The 20546-nt window shown below is 36.3% G+C and overlaps 1 protein-coding gene across 1 annotated transcript in view; it reads left to right on the plus strand.

Moving 5' to 3' along the window:
• DDX10 (DEAD (Asp-Glu-Ala-Asp) box polypeptide 10) overlaps positions 1-20546 on the plus strand; it is a 193893-nt gene that overhangs the window by 15159 nt on the left and 158188 nt on the right. The window contains exons 10-11 of the mRNA XM_010572595.1: positions 11638-11739; positions 19256-19343. Coding sequence (XP_010570897.1) covers positions 11638-11739; positions 19256-19343 — 190 coding nt within the window. The remainder of the gene's footprint in view (positions 1-11637; positions 11740-19255; positions 19344-20546) is intronic.

The following is a 20546-nucleotide window of genomic DNA, read 5'->3' on the forward strand; positions in this document are numbered from 1 at the left end:
TTTTCTCCCCCCCCCCCCCCCCTTTTTTTTAATCCTGTGTGGCTTCCACAGAAGGCTTGTAATTTTGTCTTTATGGCATACTGTCATTCTGAAAGGGAAAACAATATATTTGGCACTGTTTAATTGGCAGTTTCTAGGAGACTTGTTGAGCTCTTCCTGAGCTGTGTCACTGAATTAAAGCACCTCCCTGGAGTTATGAACCTCAGGCCTTTTCCCGATTCTCATTAGGTGCTGAGAAGAGTGATTTTAACTAGGTTTAGAGAGGGGAAGCAGCTCCATGAAGACAAATAACCCCCCTCTTCTGTACTGCTTTTAATAAAAATGTCACACTGATGAGGATGTTAGCCTTGCAACCTTAAGGGTTTGTCTTCAGCGGCCTCTTAAATACAACCTTCTGTGGTTGCTTGAGGGACAGATTTAGATGAAAATTGGGACAGAGGGTCTGTCTCGTAGCCCATGGCTGTGCTGGATGCCTGCTCCTTGCTTCACTGGACTGTTATTTACATTCCCTTTTACGTGAATTTTTCAGTATCCAGACCTTACTGAAATTGGGAGTACATCTGAGCAAGTTGTTTGAGCTGGCAGGGTGGTGACTGATAGTGAAAGCAAATTCCTTCTGTAGGAAAACCTTTATGGATATTTTCTGTTTCTTAATCTCATCCAAAGGTCAAGGAAGGTTCTACATACACTGGGCTTTCATTCTGGAGAAACATACAGGCTCTCTCTGTCCTTAAAGCAGTCATGGAAAGAGATTCGTTTAGTGAACTTAATGGCATGAAATAGATCTTTGAAAATAGAACAAGGGAGATGTCTAATAGTTTCAAGTAAATACTGTGCACTGAGTAAATATGCTATTGCAGTTTTAATGTGGATTGTTGAGAATGTACTTCTTGGTGTACTGGAAGTGTTGAGTAGGAAACTTCACTTGTTTTCAATAGCTCTAGCTAGCATGAGAAGCTTGTGTTTTTTCTAGAAACTTGATAAAAATGAACTGAACTGCAGTTTAGTGGTCCTCATTAACGAGGTTAGAGATAATTACAAATTTTCATGGGTTATGAGAGTGTATAATTGCATAGAATGAAAGCTAAATGAAATATCTCAGCTAATTAAGAGACTGTGTTAAACTGTAATTAAAATTGGGATGCCAAATACGGTTTACTTTTGAAATCAAATTATTTTGTGATACAAAAGTAAACATGAAAGTCAAGAGAAATTATTTTGGGGATTGAGCTGAAAAAACTTTAACTAACAATTGTGGATGTGTTCCCACATCTGTTTTGTAGTTTTGCAAAGCCTTATCTAAGATGAAAGATAATGATTGATTTTTAAGTGGATAAGACCACTGTGTTCCCTAAGTAGCATTTCACTTGCATTTTATCCTGCTGAAGAACATAAATGCAACTCCTGCATTTTTGATTTATGGTAAAGTAAGATCAAGAAAATCTGGGTGTTGTCCAGTAATGCTTTTACTTTATAGTAGATTTGGCATATCTTGAGTGTGGTGGGTTTTTCTTTTTTTTGTTAAACTTGAAAGGTATGCTATGATTGGAGTGATGATACTTCCAACTGCTTTCAAAGTATTTATTTAAAGTCTTAACTAGTTCAGTAAAAGAGTTTCTAAAATACTGACAATATCATGTCCAGGCCCATAAATATTTTTGACTATATTTTTTGCCAAACAATCTCTTAGAAGTCTGTAATTTAAAATACTAGATCACAGTGTTTTCCTGTGGGTTTTAGTTTCAAAAATTCTAAGTAAATAAGAGCTGCTTGTAGCATTTGTCTGCAAAACTAATTTCTTCTGGCTTTTAATTTCTATTGATGCCTTCTGTTCTGTAGCCTATGAAACCTACAGTTGAAAATATTCTTTGATCAATTTTGTGAAACAAGTTGCAATGCCACTAGGGGACAGCAGAAGATAATAATTTTTGAAGCACACTGATTCTCACTTTTTTTTCCCAACTGTTTTTCCTAACGTAATTTGTAAGTTGTATGGCATGAAAAAACCATATATAGGGATGTTTTTCTTTCAGTCGTGATTGCATTGATGAGTGGAAAAGACACTGAAAAGTCTATTTTAGCTTTCTATTCACGCAGAAATATCTTGTATTTTGGATGTACCTGTATCCTGGCATGTCTCGGTAATTCATTTCTTTCTTTCCTAGCATTACATTCCTCCTCCTACTCTGTATTTTTTTTTTCTTTTCCTTCAGAGAAGACTATTAAAATCTGTTACTTGAGTTTAGTGATTTTTCTGTCAGGAGTCTTTTTTTTTTTTTTTTTTTTTTTTAAAAGACACTGACAGTGGAATTTAAAACAGAATAAACCTTTCTGCTCTGCAGTTTTTATCTGTGACATGTCCAGAACTCTATATATGCTTTAGGTCTGACTCAGACTTCTGATGGCATTTAATCCAGGCTAGTTGGTTAAGTTTCTTAGGTGCTTAAACTGACTTAGGAAAGTCACTGTAATTTTGTTGTTGTTGTTAAATGATGTGTGCATACAGGCATGCATGTTCTGTCTAGCTCTACATATTTTTTTTTTCTTTTGGTAAATCATGCTCTGAAAACAAATGAATAATAAAAGTTCATCTTCCCAAAGCAGGATACTTTGTTGTCTACCATCTTTGTACTGGCTGGTATGATTAGAGCCAAGAAGTATGAATAAAGACTTAAAAGATCTATAGGTTTTTTTGATGCCTTGTGAATACTGAAGAATACACACACATCAAATTTTGGAAAGGTGAAAGGGGCAGGGCAGGTCATATAATGATCTTAGTCTGTCATGAAGTAAAAAGCTTTGAAGCATGCTCGTTGGGGCTCTGCTTAAGTAATTGCACATTATATGTGTGAAAGTGAGACTAATAAGCCTTTAGAGTAATCCATGCAAGTGGCAATAAAGCATTTATATGTGAGTGACTTAATGGAACTTTCTTCCAATGGTGGAAGCTCTATTAATTAATTTATTTATTTATTTTAATTGGGAAAAATATCCCAGGAATACATGTCTTGGGTCCTGAATAGACAGTACAGTCAAGATGGCGGCTCCTTGTTTGATTTTTTTGTTTTAATTTTTTTTTTTTTTATTTAAGACCCACTGAAGCAGTTTCACTGCTTTATTTTCTTTAAAAATAAATGCACTATTTAGACCATCTTATATTATATTGCAGTCAAGTCATCATCCTAACTTAAGTAAAAATAGCTGCCAGTGGAGGTCACAAGAAATTGTTGACACCACATATTTAACTTGCAATTCACATTATTGAATTCTCTAAAATTAAATGCTGTACCCTAGCTACGTTCCTGACAGTGGCCTGTGATGCTGCAGTTATACTGACTGGCACTGTGTTATTCATTAGAATTCTCTTCATGATGGCATGGTATGAATGTTCCAATACACTGAAATATTAAGTGGCTAAGGTTATTACCTGCTGATATGAAGCTGTACTGTAAGCTGTAATAAAAAATAAATAAACACATGTATTTTAATGCAGCAGAGTGGACACAGCTGCTGTGGAAAATGGATTGCTTACAGTCTAGGCTGGAGGACCCAACAACATCCCAAGGCCTTTTGAGTTCAATTTATTCTGAGACTAGCATGATAAGGTTGGTGAACCACTGCCTATTCTTGTCCATTATGTCTTGTGACTAAGACTGTCTGGCAAACAAGGACACCTATCCAGTATGATTGAATGAAGGAGATTATGGTTTTGTAGTATGACTAAAACCCAGCTGCATGGTTCTCAGAACTTGGCAATAGATACAAATGGGCTACTGTTCAGACAGGAGAAGGAAAAGGATATTGAGTGATCAGAGCAAACCAAACCAAACCCCAAAATAAACAACCCCCAAAGCAATCTCTGACTTCATAGCAATATTTACTGATAATTTTTTGGGGATACTGAACTAAGGTCTATGCAATGGAGAAACAGGAGTGAACAAAGCATTAGAAGTGAGCTAAAGCAAAACGAAAAAATGAAGCCAGTTCATTTTTTGTTGTTAGTTTTAAACGCTGCATGGGATGTTGGACTGTTTACAACTGATGGGAAAGAGCTCTTCTCCCTGGCTGAATTGAGGAACCAGCAGTGAACCCGGCCCGTCTGCAGCATTTGCTCAGCTGTGAATAGCAAGCACCTTTTCTTTACAATTTTCTTGTCATTTTTGTTGGGCTGCTTTGGTAGGACTTGCTGTAGATGATACAGCACTGTTTCAGTTAGCAGTGCACACAGATCTCTTGTTAAAGATTTGTTGTTTTAAAGAAAAATATCTACTACAAAAAGAGACTGTTGATCGTGTAGATGGGATAGAAATTTCAATATTCATGCATTTGTTTTCTGTGCTCATTTGTCACTTAAAAGAGAATAACAAATTACCATGTTAGGGAAGAAACCCAGCAGTGTAGAAGGTATGATAAACAGTAGATAAAACTCTTCTTGCTCCTGGGCTTGGAGAAATAACGTTTTCTGGGTTTGAAGCTTAGATTTCATCAGTCCTCGTCATGTCAGAAGGCCCAGAAGGTAGTATAATTGGAAACAAAGTTTTGCCTGAATTGAGCCCAATATGAGAGACCTAAAGCTGTTACTTTAAGAAATATGTTTAAAAACGGTAGCTTAGATAATCAGATTTAATAGTTGAATTTTAAAACAAAACTATGAATTATTGTATTTCTGTGGAAGGCCTTAGGGGTAGATATGGATATTAGTTTCTCTTTGTTGAAGGATAGTGTGTGGGTGAACAGATTTATTTGTATGCGTATCAGATTGAAATAGGTCTTCTCAGAATAAAACTGTCCATTCTGATATGTTTTGGATATATTTTTATAGATATGTTGTATTGTTCCTTTACATAAGAGTGCAACACAGACAAATGTTTGCATCAATGAAATGCTTTTTCCTTCACTACTATAGTTAATTTATCAAGGAATTGAAAATAATTTTAAAGTAAAATATAAATTACAAGCTAGATGTCATAGAACTTAACTCACTCTAACTTTTTCTAGTCCATGTTATATTAAGCATGTTTGTTAGTTTTTTACCTAATCTATAGATTGGGAAGTCACTGTCACTAGCTTCCGAAAACTAGATGTATATTTGCACACTCAGGTGGTGATTCTCTTTTTTCCCGTACTTCTTACCACAGATGAAGAACTGTACTATGCCAGGGTTTTTTTTTTTCTCATCCTCAAGTCTCAATTGCAATAGTGTGTACATTAACAAATATCTAGATAATTTCACTGGCATATTCTTTCAGTCTTTACAGGGGTAAATCTTTGCTCTAGAAGCGGGGATCTGTGCTGCTTTTTGAATTTTGCTTGTCAGTTATTCCACTTGATGGAATTGTCTTATTCTGGGTTCTTCATGGAAACTAAAATTGTATGCAAAGATGTAAAGAACATTATTGTTGCAATATAAAGTGCTCCTGAATATTTGTGTTCTGAGAAGGGTGTGAATGGTGCACAGTGAATAAATGATCACCTTAGATGGTGAATAATTTGGCTTCATAGTGGAAGTAACTATTAGTTTCGTATTAATAGTTTGGCAACCACGTATGATGAACAAAGGGTCCAGCAGAAGAAGAGTGAAAATACGTAATTAGAGTGTATCATAATGCACATGCAAAACCAGGCAAATTTAGTGGGCTTGGTTTTGATGCTATTCCAAATGCTTAACTTTCTGACTTAACATTTTAAAGAAAGCAGTCTTTTGCTTACTTCTGGTAAGTCTCTAGCAAATTTGATCTGAGTGAGAAAGACACAGCTGAGAAGTTGATTTGACTTCCTTGATGCCTGACTTCCTTTTTCTGAAGGGATCTACTGTGGAGAGTTTCTGCAATACTAATGTATCTGAAGATGGCTTGTTGGCTTGGAATGCAAGACTTTTTAGAAAGGGCTTTGATTTAAGCTCACAAGTTTTGCAGTGATATCTTACTTCCTTCTGTGTCTTTTGACAGATGAGATGACAGCATATGTTGATACTATCCATCCTGGCCCAGTTAGGCTAAAATTAGATCTTTAATCAGGTCAACTTGGTAACATCCCATTTAAGTTACAGACTGAAAAAAAAAAACCAACCACAAACCACTACTTTTTTTTTTTTTTTTTTTGAGTACGGTGGTAGATGTGTGACCTCCAAAGCATTAAAAATTACATACTTACAGTTCCTTGTGTGTTTGTGTGTGGTAAATATCTTCAAAAACATCACCTCCTTTATATTGGGTTTTCTGTAATGGGAAATATTCCAATTCAAGAAACTGCAATGCAAGTATCCTTATATCTGCAACCCTCCTCCCCCAAATTTTATGATTATCTCATAATCTCCATTTTCTCCTTTGCCAGTTTTTAAAATAGATTTTTTTTTTCTTGCCAAAGCAAGCAGAAATACTGCCTTTAACTCTCTTGAAATTTGGCATCAACTTACATCTTCTGAAATACAAATGTTAGGGAAACACGTTGCAATACATCTGTTCAGGACAACCTGTATAACGTTTCCTGTAAGGTCTGCATATCCATGCAGGCTATCTTTACAGTTGTCTTTCCATTGCTCCCATCATTTTTTTTCCTACTGGATGCCTGCCCTACAGCAGAGCACTGGTGCCTGATGACCATCAATCAGATATTTCCCATTCCTATTTTATTCTGGTATCACCATGACTCGTATGTCACTGACAACTAAAATATGGTGCATTTGACTGAGTGATATGTTATGATGGTTGTGGCAAGGATGTAAAATTACTCTGAATGTAGTTAGAACAAGCTCAACTCTAGCTGCATGGCAAGGTGGAATTGATTAATAACCATGGTGTGTTTTCATCTGTTGCCTTTGTGATAATGGTAGTGTTGTTTGCTTTAATAGTATTGGCTAGGGGTATATGCAGCCTTTGGCTGCATCTGATCAAGGTTAGATTAAGATAGGTTAAGGTCAGCAAAAATTGAGTGTCTCTTTGGCCTGCAAAAAAAGCATTTTTTTCTCATCCTGTCCTCACTGAGTTGTTGCCATGCTATTAGTTCCTTCATGTTTGATACTAGCTGTTGGCTCAGGGTGATTTTTAGCAGAAGTTTAAGATAGATTCTGTCATGGTGAATAAACTGTCCTTTTGATTTGAGTGTTTTATTTATTTTTTGGTATGAAATGAAACTATTCGGCAACTCTTTGTGTTTCTTTGCTAGGGAAATGGTGCTCTTGACATTTTAAACCATTTTTCTCTACTTCTAATTAGCCAGTACCACATTGTCCTAAATAATTTTTCCCATTTTCTTCTTGTCCAGCCTTTGGTGCTTGCCCTTGATTGTAAGCATCCTTTTTCTCATCTGCAGTCAGTGTAAATATTTCATTTCTACCCTTGGCTTTATAGTGCTAATGATGATTTGTCACAGCTTCCTTGCTTGTAAGTCGAGACTGAGTTGCAGAAAAGTTACTTGCCTTTTTGATAAGTATTGAAGCCAAAAGACTCTAGAAAATAAGACAGGTTTGTACTAGAAGTATGTGGGTTTTTTTTTCCCCAAGACTTTCTGCAAGTAAGATGCAATTTTCCACAGAACCGGAATGAATTGTATCTGGTATCCTAAGAGACTGTTAAAATCGCAATGCAAAGATGAGTCCCTGCTCTGGTTTCTTGATTATCTTGAGGAAATGACAAGATAAGTAATATCATCAATTACTACACAGTCCAAGAAAGTTTGATTACTTTGAGGTTTTTAATTTACTTTTCTCCGGCACAGTTGAGGTGCATACTTGGTGAATAATAAATCACCAAAGTGAATTAGCCTTTTAGGTCAGATGTTTGGTTTTGGTGATGATGGACAACTTGAAGGCTGCAGTCAGCAGGAATGGGGAGAACTCCTAATGTCTTCTCATCTGCAGAAGTAGTAGTCCTCCTGCTAAAGAATTTCAGTAGCTGAGGTTGACTCTTTGCTGCTTTATCATCTATAAAGGTTTAAAGGTTTTATCTGTCTACTTAAAATAATTACAGAAATGTTCTTTTGTTGGCTTTAGTGGAGAACTTTATTCCCTTAGGATACTGAGGGGATGTTCTTTTCTCTCATGTTTTAGGCATTGTAATGGAAACAAATTTTTAGCTGAATATCTAAGTGTTCTTTATTGTTTATGCCAGTTCTTAGTAGCTTGTGCTTTCATAAGTTTGCCAGTATAGAAGCTTTTAGTATGAAAGACACAGAGAAAACACTTTTGAAAACTTAAATTTTCCACTGAAACCTCTCTTTGAGGTTATCTTTAAGACCATAATTTCCTTGACCCTTGATGGGTATTTATTCCATGATTTGTATGACACTGGTCTTTTGTAGTGTGTTGCACACTGGATAAAATAAATATAATAAAGCAACAATTTAAGAATGCTGAGTCAGGCACTACAGGTTAAGAAATGCCAGAAGCATCAAAACTACACAAATCACTTCATGCCTTTGACTAAATTTAAGGAATCTGCAAAAATCATCCTTTGTAGGTGTTTATATAGTGTGATCAAGACTTTTTGTGTCTTCTTGACAAATGAGGAAGATTCTTGTTAAGAGATTAAGCAGACATTCTTTCCAGATATTGGATCATTCTCATAGCATTTTTGGAATCCTTTCCTTTCGTAGCATCTGTTTTGAAGAGAAGAGCAGAGCTGTGTGTAATTCTGTACTCTAAATGGGTGAGACTGGTATTGGCAGCAATATTATCTCTGTCTTCCTGTTTGTTACTACCCTTGGGTAGATAAGAGAGTATTTTCATCCTCTTTCCAACAGTGCTCTGAGAGCTCAGGTTCTTTTCATGGAAAAATTAGCTGCCTTGGAACTGTGATCATCAATTTTTGCCATAAAATGCAAAGTCCTCTAAGGTTCAGTGGCTTTCCAGGACTTCATTGCTTGTTCAAGTAGTGGCAGTGTCTGACATGCACCCACTTTGTGGAAATATCATTTCGAATTTGGCTGGGTTGGAATATATAGAGCTTTCTTACAAGGTGCACTTAGTCTACGTAACCAGGTCATTCCCAACCTTAATTATTATATAAAGGGCCGAAACATACACAGGATGTTTGGTCAGCAGTGATGTACGTCCTCCTATGCTTTTGGTAAAGATAATAAATTGCCTTAAACCAAGCATATGGGTTGCTTTAGAACTTTTTTTTTAAGGAAGATTCTACAAGCTGATATTTCTGCATTAAGAACATTTTAGGTCTACTAATTAAATGGATTAAAATCAAGTTACTATCATTTTTGTACAGCATCTCTCCCTCAACCACAACTGTAAAGCAGTATTTTTTGGGACAAAGTCCAAATGTCTTACCATTTGTTTTGGTACACTTACCAAACCATATAAAACCAGTAAATTTACATTGTGTTAGTAAGTGGCGGAGACTCTTCTCTTAGCAACAATTTGATTTCCATGTAAAATTTCAAAATCTAGAAAGTAAGGGCTGAAATCTCATGACAAAACCGTATATTAAACATTTAAAAATTATCCTTAAAAGTCATTCCCCAAACCCGTCGTGCATAGCACTGGGGAAGGGAAAAAAAAAAAGGCATCGGAGAGCATTTTGTTGTGATTTTTTCCAAATTCATCAAATGAAAGCAGAGAGCTGTAATAAAAGCTGTCAGACTGTTTTAACTGCAGATTTTGTTGCTACTTGCATTGCTTACTCTGCTGTGACAGATAGTGTTTATAGTTTTCAAACAGTTCTGCAGTACTGTTTTTGCCAAGTGATAACTGTTTATACTTGGAGAAATGTGGGCTCTCTATGTTCCATCTGAAATTATTTTTATCAGTTAATGGTATGAATATTGTTTGGTGTGCCTGAGAACATCCTTCTGCACTGTCTCGCCTCCAACTTAAAAGCTGTTTTAAGCCACGTAGTCTTGACTCGAATACTTCCTTAAATAGCACTTATGTCCCCTTTTCTACGCACAAAGACTGGACTGGTGTTTTCTTCTGTCATTGCTGAGCTTTTATTGGAAAGATGTGGCTTACCCTGGCATAGTCTTGTTCTCTGTGGTCTCTGACCCAAAGACAAACTAATAGCATCTCCTACCCTTCTGCTGGCGGTTTACATCTTTTGTATAATACCTTTTCCCTGATGGTTCTCTTGATGGAGAAGAATGAATGCAAATGGAGTAAAGACCCAACAGGAGAATGTATGATGGAGTAACAGAAGCTGAAGATTTATGAAATGGCAGCAGGCTGAGTGGAATAAAGTTAGAGGAAATGGTTAACTTTCCGTATAGAAAACAGAAAGGACAAACCAGATACGCATAAGATGGATGAAAAGTTTTACCAGCATAGGAGAAAAAGACAAATACAACTGGAGTAGGAACCAAACCAAAGGCCTGTTAGGGTAGTAAATAATTTGATATAAAATGGCACTTGAAAAATAATACCATGAGTATTTTGTTTCAAATAAATGGAATACTTGTAGACATAGCAGTTTATGTATAGGCTTACAATCTGCTGCTGCCCAGGGACTTCCCTGTGAGTAGCTCTTGGCAGTTAGAGCGCTCTACATAGTAACTTGCCACTCTCTTATTTTGCTTTGTCCCACACATTGCTCTCATCAGTTGACTGTGAGTTGGATTCTGTCCAATTTTGGCATATTTCTGAAATTTAGTTCAACAGGTGTTTTTTTATATAATGGAGGACCCTATGCAATATTTTCCTATCAATCTGTACTCTTAAGAACTATTTGTAAATGTAAAAGAAGAAATAATGTATGTGTTACAATAGATATGGACTTACATAATGCAGATAAACTAACTCATCATTACTACTTTGTCAGTGGGACTTACACCCATTGTCTTGTTTATTTACTAATGCTGTTGGGTACTTTTTTCTCCTTGAATGTCCTCAAGTTGCTAAATTTGCTGAAAGTAGGAACTGACATTTTCCTGCACAAGCAGAAAGTGAACACGAAGATGCTTTATGAATAAAATAGAAGAATTTTTATTACTTTGCCCACCATGTATCTTAATTACCAAGTCAGCTACATTTGATATAGCTGTTAAGTGCATTGGAGAGTGAATTCTAGATATGTTCTTATGGGATCAGTCTGATTGTAGTTTTTCTTTTGCATCTAAAAACTACTTCTGTAAATGAAAGAACTCCTGTTTTTATGCTTTTCTTTCAGTGCCTCTGTGACCTGTTAGAAGAGTAGCCTTTATTGAACTTGCAAGTAGGATTTGTTTGGGATCAAGGCACTTATCCTTTCCTGGCCTTTAACTTCTTTCACTTGCAGGATGTGCAAAGGAGAATGAGTCGCTACCAGGTGTTAAGACTTGCCTATTGGTAAAGGATGAATGCGAGTAGTTAGGTCTTCCAGTATTGTACGCTTTGATCAAGTGCCATTTGATTACTACATAAATATTTCTAATCTAGGGAAGAAAAGATCCACTGATCTGAATCTGTGTCTTAGTCCCAGATGTTTAGGGCTCTAGGTGTAGTTCTGAAATCAGCTCAAGTGGAGATACAGGCAAATCACTTGACTGGTTTGCCTTTTCTTTTCTCTTTGTGAAGTGAGGATTTTTGTTTGCTCCTTGGGCTGATTATAAGGAAGCAAATGTAAATTCTCATTGGTCATTGAAAACATCAACAAAAAATTGTATTTTTTGCATGTTTGCTTGAGGTGTCTCTTTTGTGGTTTTTTCCCTGATCAGATACAAAGAAGGTGGTGAAGCTTTGTTGTTATTGCTTCCCTCAGAAGAAAAAGGCATGGTGGAACAGCTTTCACAGAGGAAAGTACCTGTCAGTGAAATCAAGTAAGTGACTAATGGCTTGTCTGTTATTCAGCCTTCTTTCTACAGGAATAATGTGTGATGAGTCTATGACAGTCCTGATGGAGTAAAGTGCCTGAATTGCCTGGAAGTGGACAAACAAGGGAGATTTGGATAGCATTGTAGAAGGAAAAGACCTTGAGAGGTTACCTATTCCATCCCCTTTCTCAAAGGCAGGATCAGCTGTACAAATCATTCTTACCATTCTTATCAGATGCCTGTCTAACTTGCCAATTCTTCACAATTTCCCAAAGTGATCTCACCTATACTCAACAGTTCCTACCATTAACGTTTTTTCTTCAAGCGTCTGATAAGCCTTGTAAGTAATTGAAGTATTTCTTTTGTCCTGTGCCAAGAATATATGGAAAATGATGTATTCTCTTACTCTTTGCAATACTTTTAATGTAATTGAACATAATTATGCTATCTCTTTCTCCTCTTTTCTTTTGCAGATTAAACAAATACAATTTCTTTAACCTGTCCTTCTATGTTTTTTACACCTGTTATCATTCTTGTTTCTCTTACCTGTCTTTAGTTCTAGACTATTTCTGCAGTTTGTCATGATCTTTCTGAATCAGTTAGTTGAAGAACAGGAAATAAAAAATGTGGCTAAATGGTCATTTTACATACTGCAGAGAATATTCTGATGGAAACCTGTAGAGATCTGTGTTATCTGTACAAGAGAGAACTGACTTTGAAAGAGTTGCAGAAGCATATAATGATACCATGTAAAAATAAAAAAGCTTTTACATTTGCAATTTCTAGTAAATGCAGAGTAATGGACATATAGAAAAACCAAAAACCCTAACTGTCAAAATAATAATAAAAACACTAAAAGGAATTGGTAGTAATTTCTTAATTAGCAGCTGTAGGTAGGAGGGAGTTCATTGTTCTTTGAGCCTGTCAGTCTAATGTTAAATCAAAAGAGGAAACAGAGTGTGAAGGAAATATGGAAGAAGAATTGAAAGCAAGCCAGAAAATGTGGTATGAGCCTGACTGGATTTTGAATATTTATGTAGTTCAGGTTGCACTATGCCAAAAACTGTAGAATGGAGCTAGAAGAAATCAGAGAAGGATGACAAGGTAGAAAATTAAGCTTCTGTACAAGTGGGTATGAGCAAGGCTAGGACTATTTTACTTTGAAAAGCTGTGGTTTGAATGTGAAGATGTGAATATTTAAGCAAAGAAGATAATTAACTGTATGCAGAAAGTGTTTGTGGAACAATTGTTTTTGAGAAGAAATCAAAATAGGGTGAAACTTTAAGTGGTGGTTATTACTTCATTGCTTAAACCTTCAGGTCAGCTCAAAATTAACAAGTTGTCATTTCTGCAGAGAATAGAAACATGCATATAGCACTGTCCAGATTTAAGGCTTAGTTTTACTTTTTTAAAGTATTTTTGATGTATAGGATATGCCATTTCAGAGGCACTTGTGAACTGTACTTGTGAATGTTGCTTCTATGTAACAAACAGTACACAGCAGCCAGTGAAGTAAATACACCTTTTCTGGTCAAACGCCTATCAATTCTGTGTAGAATATGCATGAACTTCAAACGTAAGACAACTTTCGCTAAAACAGCGAAAATAAGGACTAGAATGGAGTCAAACAACTACCAAAAGTCTAATTGTGCTTAAAGCTTTCTTTTGACATTGCTGTTTAAAAAAAAAAAAAGCACCACACAACAACAACAAAAAAACCAAACAAAAAAACCCCCAACTGAATGAGGACGATATCAGTAAAGAAACTGAATTAAAGTCTGATATTTTCCTTTAAGCATCATAGCTCTTTAAAAGGATCTGCTGTATAACCACCACAGCCTAAGCAAATTGTGTCTTTTTTCAAACTTCATCTTTTTCCTTTTTAAAATGATAGTTATTCAAATAATTTATCTTATTTTGATATTCCCTAAATAAATGTCCGATCCCATGCACATTATAAATATTTCACCTTTCTTTGACAGCTAGGCTTTTAACTTCTTGAGTAATGCAGTTAATTGTTTGAACAGCTTATCATAGAAAATGGTAAAAAAGCCTCTTTAGCCTGTATTTATCCATGTAAATACAAATCAGTGTTTTTGTATTAGGATAACAATTCAGTTTTAATAAGGCAAATATTTAATTTCCCCAGCAATAAATGCATCTTCTGTTTATAATCCAGGTTAGATGTGTCTCTGGACAGACATCCATGGCTGCATCTCTTAACACATTCTTGTTAATCTGATGTTACATCAATGGAAAACTCTCTGTTTTTGTGTTTTTGGTTTTTTTTTTTTTTTTAAACACCACCCCCAAAATTCATTCTTTTACCAAGCCACTAGCGCATATGTATAATAAATACATTTAAGTAACATTCTTAACCAGAATCATTATAAGCAAAGTCAGGGCTTTTGATTGATAATACATTTTAACAGCTGAGATCCAGTTTTTTCAATTTGCAAAACATACCTTATTAGTATTTGTAACATCATAATGAAGGGGAATGCTTTTACTTAGAATTGTCTGCCTAGTGTGGTTAAGGCTTAAATGGTTTAGTATTGTACTTGTAAGAGGCTAACTAAAATCCTTAAAAAAAAATTCTTGTAACTACTTGTGGTTTGTAAACCAGTTTCATCCTAAAAGTTTTTAACTGCAAGTCTTCTTAGGTTGTTTCCTTCTAGCCAGTTTCCCAATTAATACAATCCTGGTGTGTTTTGTCAGTTGATAAATTGTTGAAGAAGTCGAATCAACCCATGCATGTCCAGGTCTTCTGTTGTAGTCTTCTGGTGGTGTTTGTGCATGTTCACCTAATTGTAGATTCTCAAGAATTGAGAGTCTTACCTTCTAACTCGTGAGTTAGAAGGTAATGAGCATTGCTCACTGCTGACAGAGTTTAACTCTTCAAACTGCTGAAATTCATTCTGAAAGCTTTTTTGTTTCTAAAATATCACTGTCAATTGAAGTGTTTGTTTTGCTGTTGTTGTTAACCTGTTATCTTGCATAGGGATTGCAAGAACCAGTTTTCTGTTACTTTCCCTGTTTTGTATTTTCTGACATGTAAACAGCTCTTAACATTTATTTCATTTAGACAGAGCTTTTAAAACAGTTCCATAATTTGAAAGGAGAGAGGGGAAGAACTTTTTTCTTTTCCTGACTACCTATTCAAAAGGCTAGGGTTTGGGCTGTTTTCTTAATTTACAGTTTTAAATCTAAGCTCCCTGTAGAGCCTGTTAGTATACCATTCCTTTCTAATCAGCACAAGCTGCCAATTTACAGGTACTAGTTTTAACAATACATCTCTTTTTCAGTGTTCAAACAGAACAAGAGAAAATGCAAAATATGCAATAATAAATACCGTATTTCAGAGCATTCAAATATGCAAAAAATCTATTCTGAAAATATTAAATATCATGTACATATTTATAAAGAGCCTATAATTTCAAAGTTTTAGATGCAAGCTGTAAACTGAAATTATTTTTGATAGTACCTTGGGACTACTTCATGGCATCCAGTTTTTTTGAGTGACAAGATAAGAGCTGCTTCCTAAGGGGTTATCATAACAAATTTTGTGTCCAGAAAATTTTGGGAAAGAAAGTGCAAGTATGTAGATACTCATGATGTAATATTGCTTTCTTTAATATTATGACAAAAATGTGGTTCTTGAAGAAAACAACAATAACAAAACACCTTTTTTTCTGACAGTGGAGAATACTTGGATGTGTATTCCCCATTACAGTAATGTTAATACTAGGGAATCTATTAAGACTTGCTGCCTCCCAATTACCATCATTACTGTAGGACAATCCATTGGTGTCACTAACCAGCATGGTTATGCACCTGTATGTGATCTGCTGGTGTGAGGCTGGCAACTCTGAGCAGCTTTCCTTAGGTCCCAGCTCTTCCTCCTCTCTCCAGCCTTCCAGGTTGTCCAGTGTAACCATAGACAGCCACATTCCAGGCTGAGAGCACAGAGCAAAAGCTGCTGCTGCTTGGAAGCTGAGTGGAATATGGAAACTGTTTTACTGCATCATGGCAGTATGGTCTTTTTGGTGCTGGTTGAACTTTTTTGTTTAAATTCTGCTTGGGAGAGGATGGGGAAGAGAGAGTATCTAGTTAAAGCAGTGCTTCTATCCTGGTCTTAAAAACAGGGGAAATGAGAGGAAAGCAGAGTGCGTATCGACCAGGAAATTTGGAGTGATGTCTGATCAGTTCATGAGACCAAGCAAACTGAGTTCATATTTACATCATGGCACAGTCAAGTGTGGCCATTTATGCAACTGCTAAGCAAAACAACAATTTCAAAAAGTTATACTGCTACTTAAATGCAAGATTTGTGCTCACAGAGTAAGAAAAGAAATAAACAGCCTAGTAAAAATGACAATGTCATAAAATGCCCTTCTAGCTCACTGCTGCTTAGCTGTTTAGGCAAGCTTATAAATTACGATAATGCATTTAAGTGTTTAGATTTTAGGTTTGTCTCTCCAAATAGTCACATGTATATAATTGTTGTAAAGAGTTTTATTGTTCAGAAAGAAATAACATGCAAACTCATTAAAACCAAAATCCAATTTAACAATGACCAGCTTTCTTATTTTTGGAATCCCAGCATGAGACGAAGATGACAGTGGGTGGCTGTCATGATACAGTGTTTTAGTGGAGAGAATCCAGTATTATGAGTCTTTTTCTAATATTCAGTGTTGCAAATTTACTCGTTCATTAACAAACACATAACCTCAAAATGTGCTCAGGGCACTATATTCTTGGTTGATATTGCTTAGATCTATACCACATTATCTTGCCCTTCTTTTAATTGTAAAGTATCTTCTGTGTTTCTGTCTTTTTTCAAACCCTTTTCTTGCAAATTTCAACCAAGTAACTCAAACTAAAATGTATGTGCAGTCAACAAAATGTTGTTACATCTTGTCTAAGATTATTGGCCATTATGCTTGGAGCCCCAATGATGTATTGTCTCCTATAAATAGTGAATCATATTCCTACAATAATCAAGTCATAGAAAATAATGAGTAATAGCAGGCCCAGGTGAGAATTGGAACTTGCTATGCATTTTGAGTTTGACAGTGAAAAGTGAGTAGTTGACAGTCCGAACTACTCTTTGAATACAGCTCCAAGGCCAGTTTTGCATTTACTTAACGATTTCATGTACACCATGTTTCCCTAGCTTATGAGAATGTGCAACTGCCAGATGCTTTGCTAACATCAAATGTGACAACTGCTGTTTCTTTCCTATTCTGAAAGCCTGCTAATGCTGGTATGAAGGATAATCAAATTGATTAGTCATGTTTTGTTTCTGACTAAGCTATGTTGGCCATTGTGTGTTTGCATATTTTCTTGAGGTGCTTAAAAGTTGGTTTTTTGGTATCAAGAAAAAAGTTAATCCTTTAACTTCTCTTTTTTTGCTCCCTTTGAAGATGACCACTATGTTTACTTGCCCCGTCTCATAGATTTTTATCTATCTCAGATGAGTTCTCAAGAATAGATACAACTATGACTCAAAAGTGCTTTGTCTTTCTCTCTAGTTGCTATGGAGCAAATTTCTTTTGGCTCAGCTGATTTATCTAAATACCTGTTACCCCGTGATTTGTGATTCTGGTGTGAGCTTGGACTGTGCTGTAGCTGTTGTTAGCTGTCTGATTACAGCTGCCACTTTGAGTGAAGACTGGGGAAAAAAAAAAGACACTGGCTAATTTAAGTGTCTCGAGGTCATCTCTTAATAGCTTTCCCATAACATAACAGCAATCCAACACTTCTCTCGGCTGTCTTACTACCAAGTGTGTTCATGTTAATTTTTTTTTTTGTTAGTCATGCTACCCCTTCATTACTTTTTGTATCTCATTTTGTGCTTGTAATTCTTATTTTATCCCAGTGTATTTGTGCTGTTTTTGTACTTGTCTTCAGTTCTACTTTAAGCTTTCTTCTTGAGTTTCAGGTCATCCAGCCATCCTTTTTACTCCTCCTCCTGTCTTTCCTCTGCTGTGAGGTAGTATACTTTGTGTTTGTACCTTCTAATACAATTTGGTATTAAGCAAGACACTACCTTTATTTTGCTATTCTACCATTTTTCCTTTGTTAGGGTCATAAATATTTCCATTGTCACTTTCTTAATGTTGTTTTATAGAATAAAATCTAGAAGAGCCTTCTCTCTATTTACTTTTTCTGTCTGATATCTTGTGTGCATTCCATCCTGCATTGCAATTCAAAGACTTGTTGGTCAGTTTGTCCCCCACTGCATATTTCATGCCTTTTCTTTCTTATGTCTTTACAGTTTCAGAGCAAATGACATGCTAGCTTGAAACTGGAACTCAGCTTTTTGATCTTTCGCTAAAACTGTAGCTAAATAGCTCTTGTGTATGCTACAGTTTTCCACTCTGTATCTGACAGAGATAAGAAATTGAAATGGTGAGGGAATAAAGCTTGGTGTCTTTATAAATTAAATTATTCTTTGGTAATACACTCCAACCCCTTGCTTAATTGCTGCTTTCATATTTAGTAAGAATAATAGCCGATGATAATGGCTTATGTTACAAAAAATAACTATAAAATGTTTCTTGCCTAGTATTTTAATCAGAGTCATGTTTTTTAGACTGACTTACCTCTATGTGAAGAGGCATGATTGATTCTTTTTTTTTTCTTCTTGACTTCCTTCAGCAACGGCTATGTTTTGTTGTACAGTATGGGATGACATGACACACAGCAGCACGAACTAGATTAAGAAATCTGGTACTTGTGCATCTCTTTTGACCTCTACTTGAGTGGTAACCTCCTACCGTGTTTGGTAGGTTGTGTGGTACACTTGGGTGGCACTGGCAGATCAAAACCAGAAGTAGATAAGAAAAGATCTGGGCAAATAAACCTGGAATAGTGTAGGTATCACTGGAATAAGTAAAAATCCAGAGTCTGGGAGAGGACTGGCATGCCTTGTTACTAGTTTTAATGGCATTTTCTGTAATAGTCACTGTTCTTTATTCACTTGATCGGTATCTTGAGGAGCTCTTAAATCTGTTTAATCCTAAGGTCCTTTATTTTTGCTCATTTGGCTATAAGAAAGAAGTACGTAAATTTCAGTATTCCCAGGGCAATGGATCTTATTTAAGCTTTCAAAAATGCTGAGAATTTCCATATGAAGACTGCTATCTCAATACAAAGTAGTACAATAATTCATTATACTACTTTATATTTTTTCCTCAACATTTTTTTAAATTCAAGAAGTTCTTTACTGCTGATTTTGACTTTGCTTTGGAAGAAGTTTCACCACCTTCACTGAAAACTGTCTCTGGATAAAAAGTCTGAGCTCCCATTTGTCTTTTCTGTATTATTTGATTGAGGAGTTTGTGCTTCATTCTTATTACGGTTCCATTCTCATCTGTTTCAGAGTGGTAATAAGTTTATGCATATTAAAGCACTGCAGAAGATGTGAAGATACTCCTGAGAACTTAATAGGTGCTTATTTTTGCATGTTCTAATAATTAAAGCTAACTTTCTTCCTCTTTTTTTTGTTTTTAATTAGAATTAATCCTGAAAAAATTACAGACATCCAAAAGAGGATGCAAGCTTTCTTAGCCCAAGATCAGGAGTTAAAAGACAAAGCTCAAAGGGTAAGTCATCTGCTTCACTATAGTTCTTGAGGCATGCTAGTTGAATAGAACTGCTGTTGGAACAACTGACCTGCTCATATATGCCCTAGCAGCACTGTTTGGAACTGCTAAATTGTTCTGATTTTTAAACTTTAAAACACGGCATTAGGAGAAACAATAATCACATATTAGCAGTTGGTGTTAAGTAAGCCTGTATAGCCTGTGTGAGTTGACATGGGCTCAACATGGGCTCATAATGCTAATGCCTGAAGAGCCGCCTAACCTACTGGTCTTGTGCCAAGGTTAAGTCGTAGGTGAGGACATTTATTTTAGTCTTGGGTATGAAAGTAAGTTTTGATTTAGTAGTCACTGCTTCTCAGCTGTTTGAGGGTTTCTGCTGTTTTGTTTGAGTCTTTCCCAGCTGTTTGAGACCTGAAACTGCAGAGGAGGAACCTCATACAGCAGTACAGGCTGGGACCAAATGGCTGGAAAGCAACTTTGGAGAAGAGGACCTGGGGCAACAGGTTGTCTTAGTGGACAACAGGCTAAACATGAGCCAACAGTATGCCTTTGCAGCAAAGCCAACCACATTCTGGGCAGCATTGGACAGAGCGTTGCTGGCAGGTCAAGGGAGGTGATCCTTCCCTTCCCTTGCCTTCTGCTCAGCCCTGGTGAGACACATCTGGAACGCAAAGTTTGATTCTGGGCTTCTAATACAAGACAGACATGGACATACTGGAGGCAAGAGCAATGAAGAACCACAAAGATGATTGAGCACTTGGAGTATCTCCTGTATTAGAATCATAGAATAGAATCATAGAATCATTTAGGTTGGAAAAGACCTTCAAGATCATCAAATCTAACCATCATCCATGCCCACTAAACCATGTTCTGGAGTACCTTGTCTACACACTTTTTGAATACCTCCAGGGATGGTGACTCAACCACTTCCCTGGGCAGCCTATTCCAATGTCTGACAACCCTCTCAGTAAAGAAAGTTTTCCTAATATCCAACCTAAATCTCCCTTGCCTCAACTTGAGGCCATTTCCTCTTGTCCTATCACCAGCCACCTGACAGAAGAGACCAGCACCCACCTCACTACAACATTCCTTCAGGTAGTTGTAGAGAGTGATAAGGTCTTCCCTCAGCCTCCACTTCTCCAGACTAAACAACCCCAGCTCCCTCAGCCACTCCTCATAAGACTTGTGCTCCAGGCCCCTCAC

Source organism: Haliaeetus leucocephalus, unplaced genomic scaffold (assembly GCF_000737465.1).
Source record: "Haliaeetus leucocephalus isolate CR32 unplaced genomic scaffold, Haliaeetus_leucocephalus-4.0 Scaffold351, whole genome shotgun sequence".
In the NCBI taxonomy this organism is placed as follows: Eukaryota; Metazoa; Chordata; class Aves; order Accipitriformes; family Accipitridae; genus Haliaeetus; species Haliaeetus leucocephalus.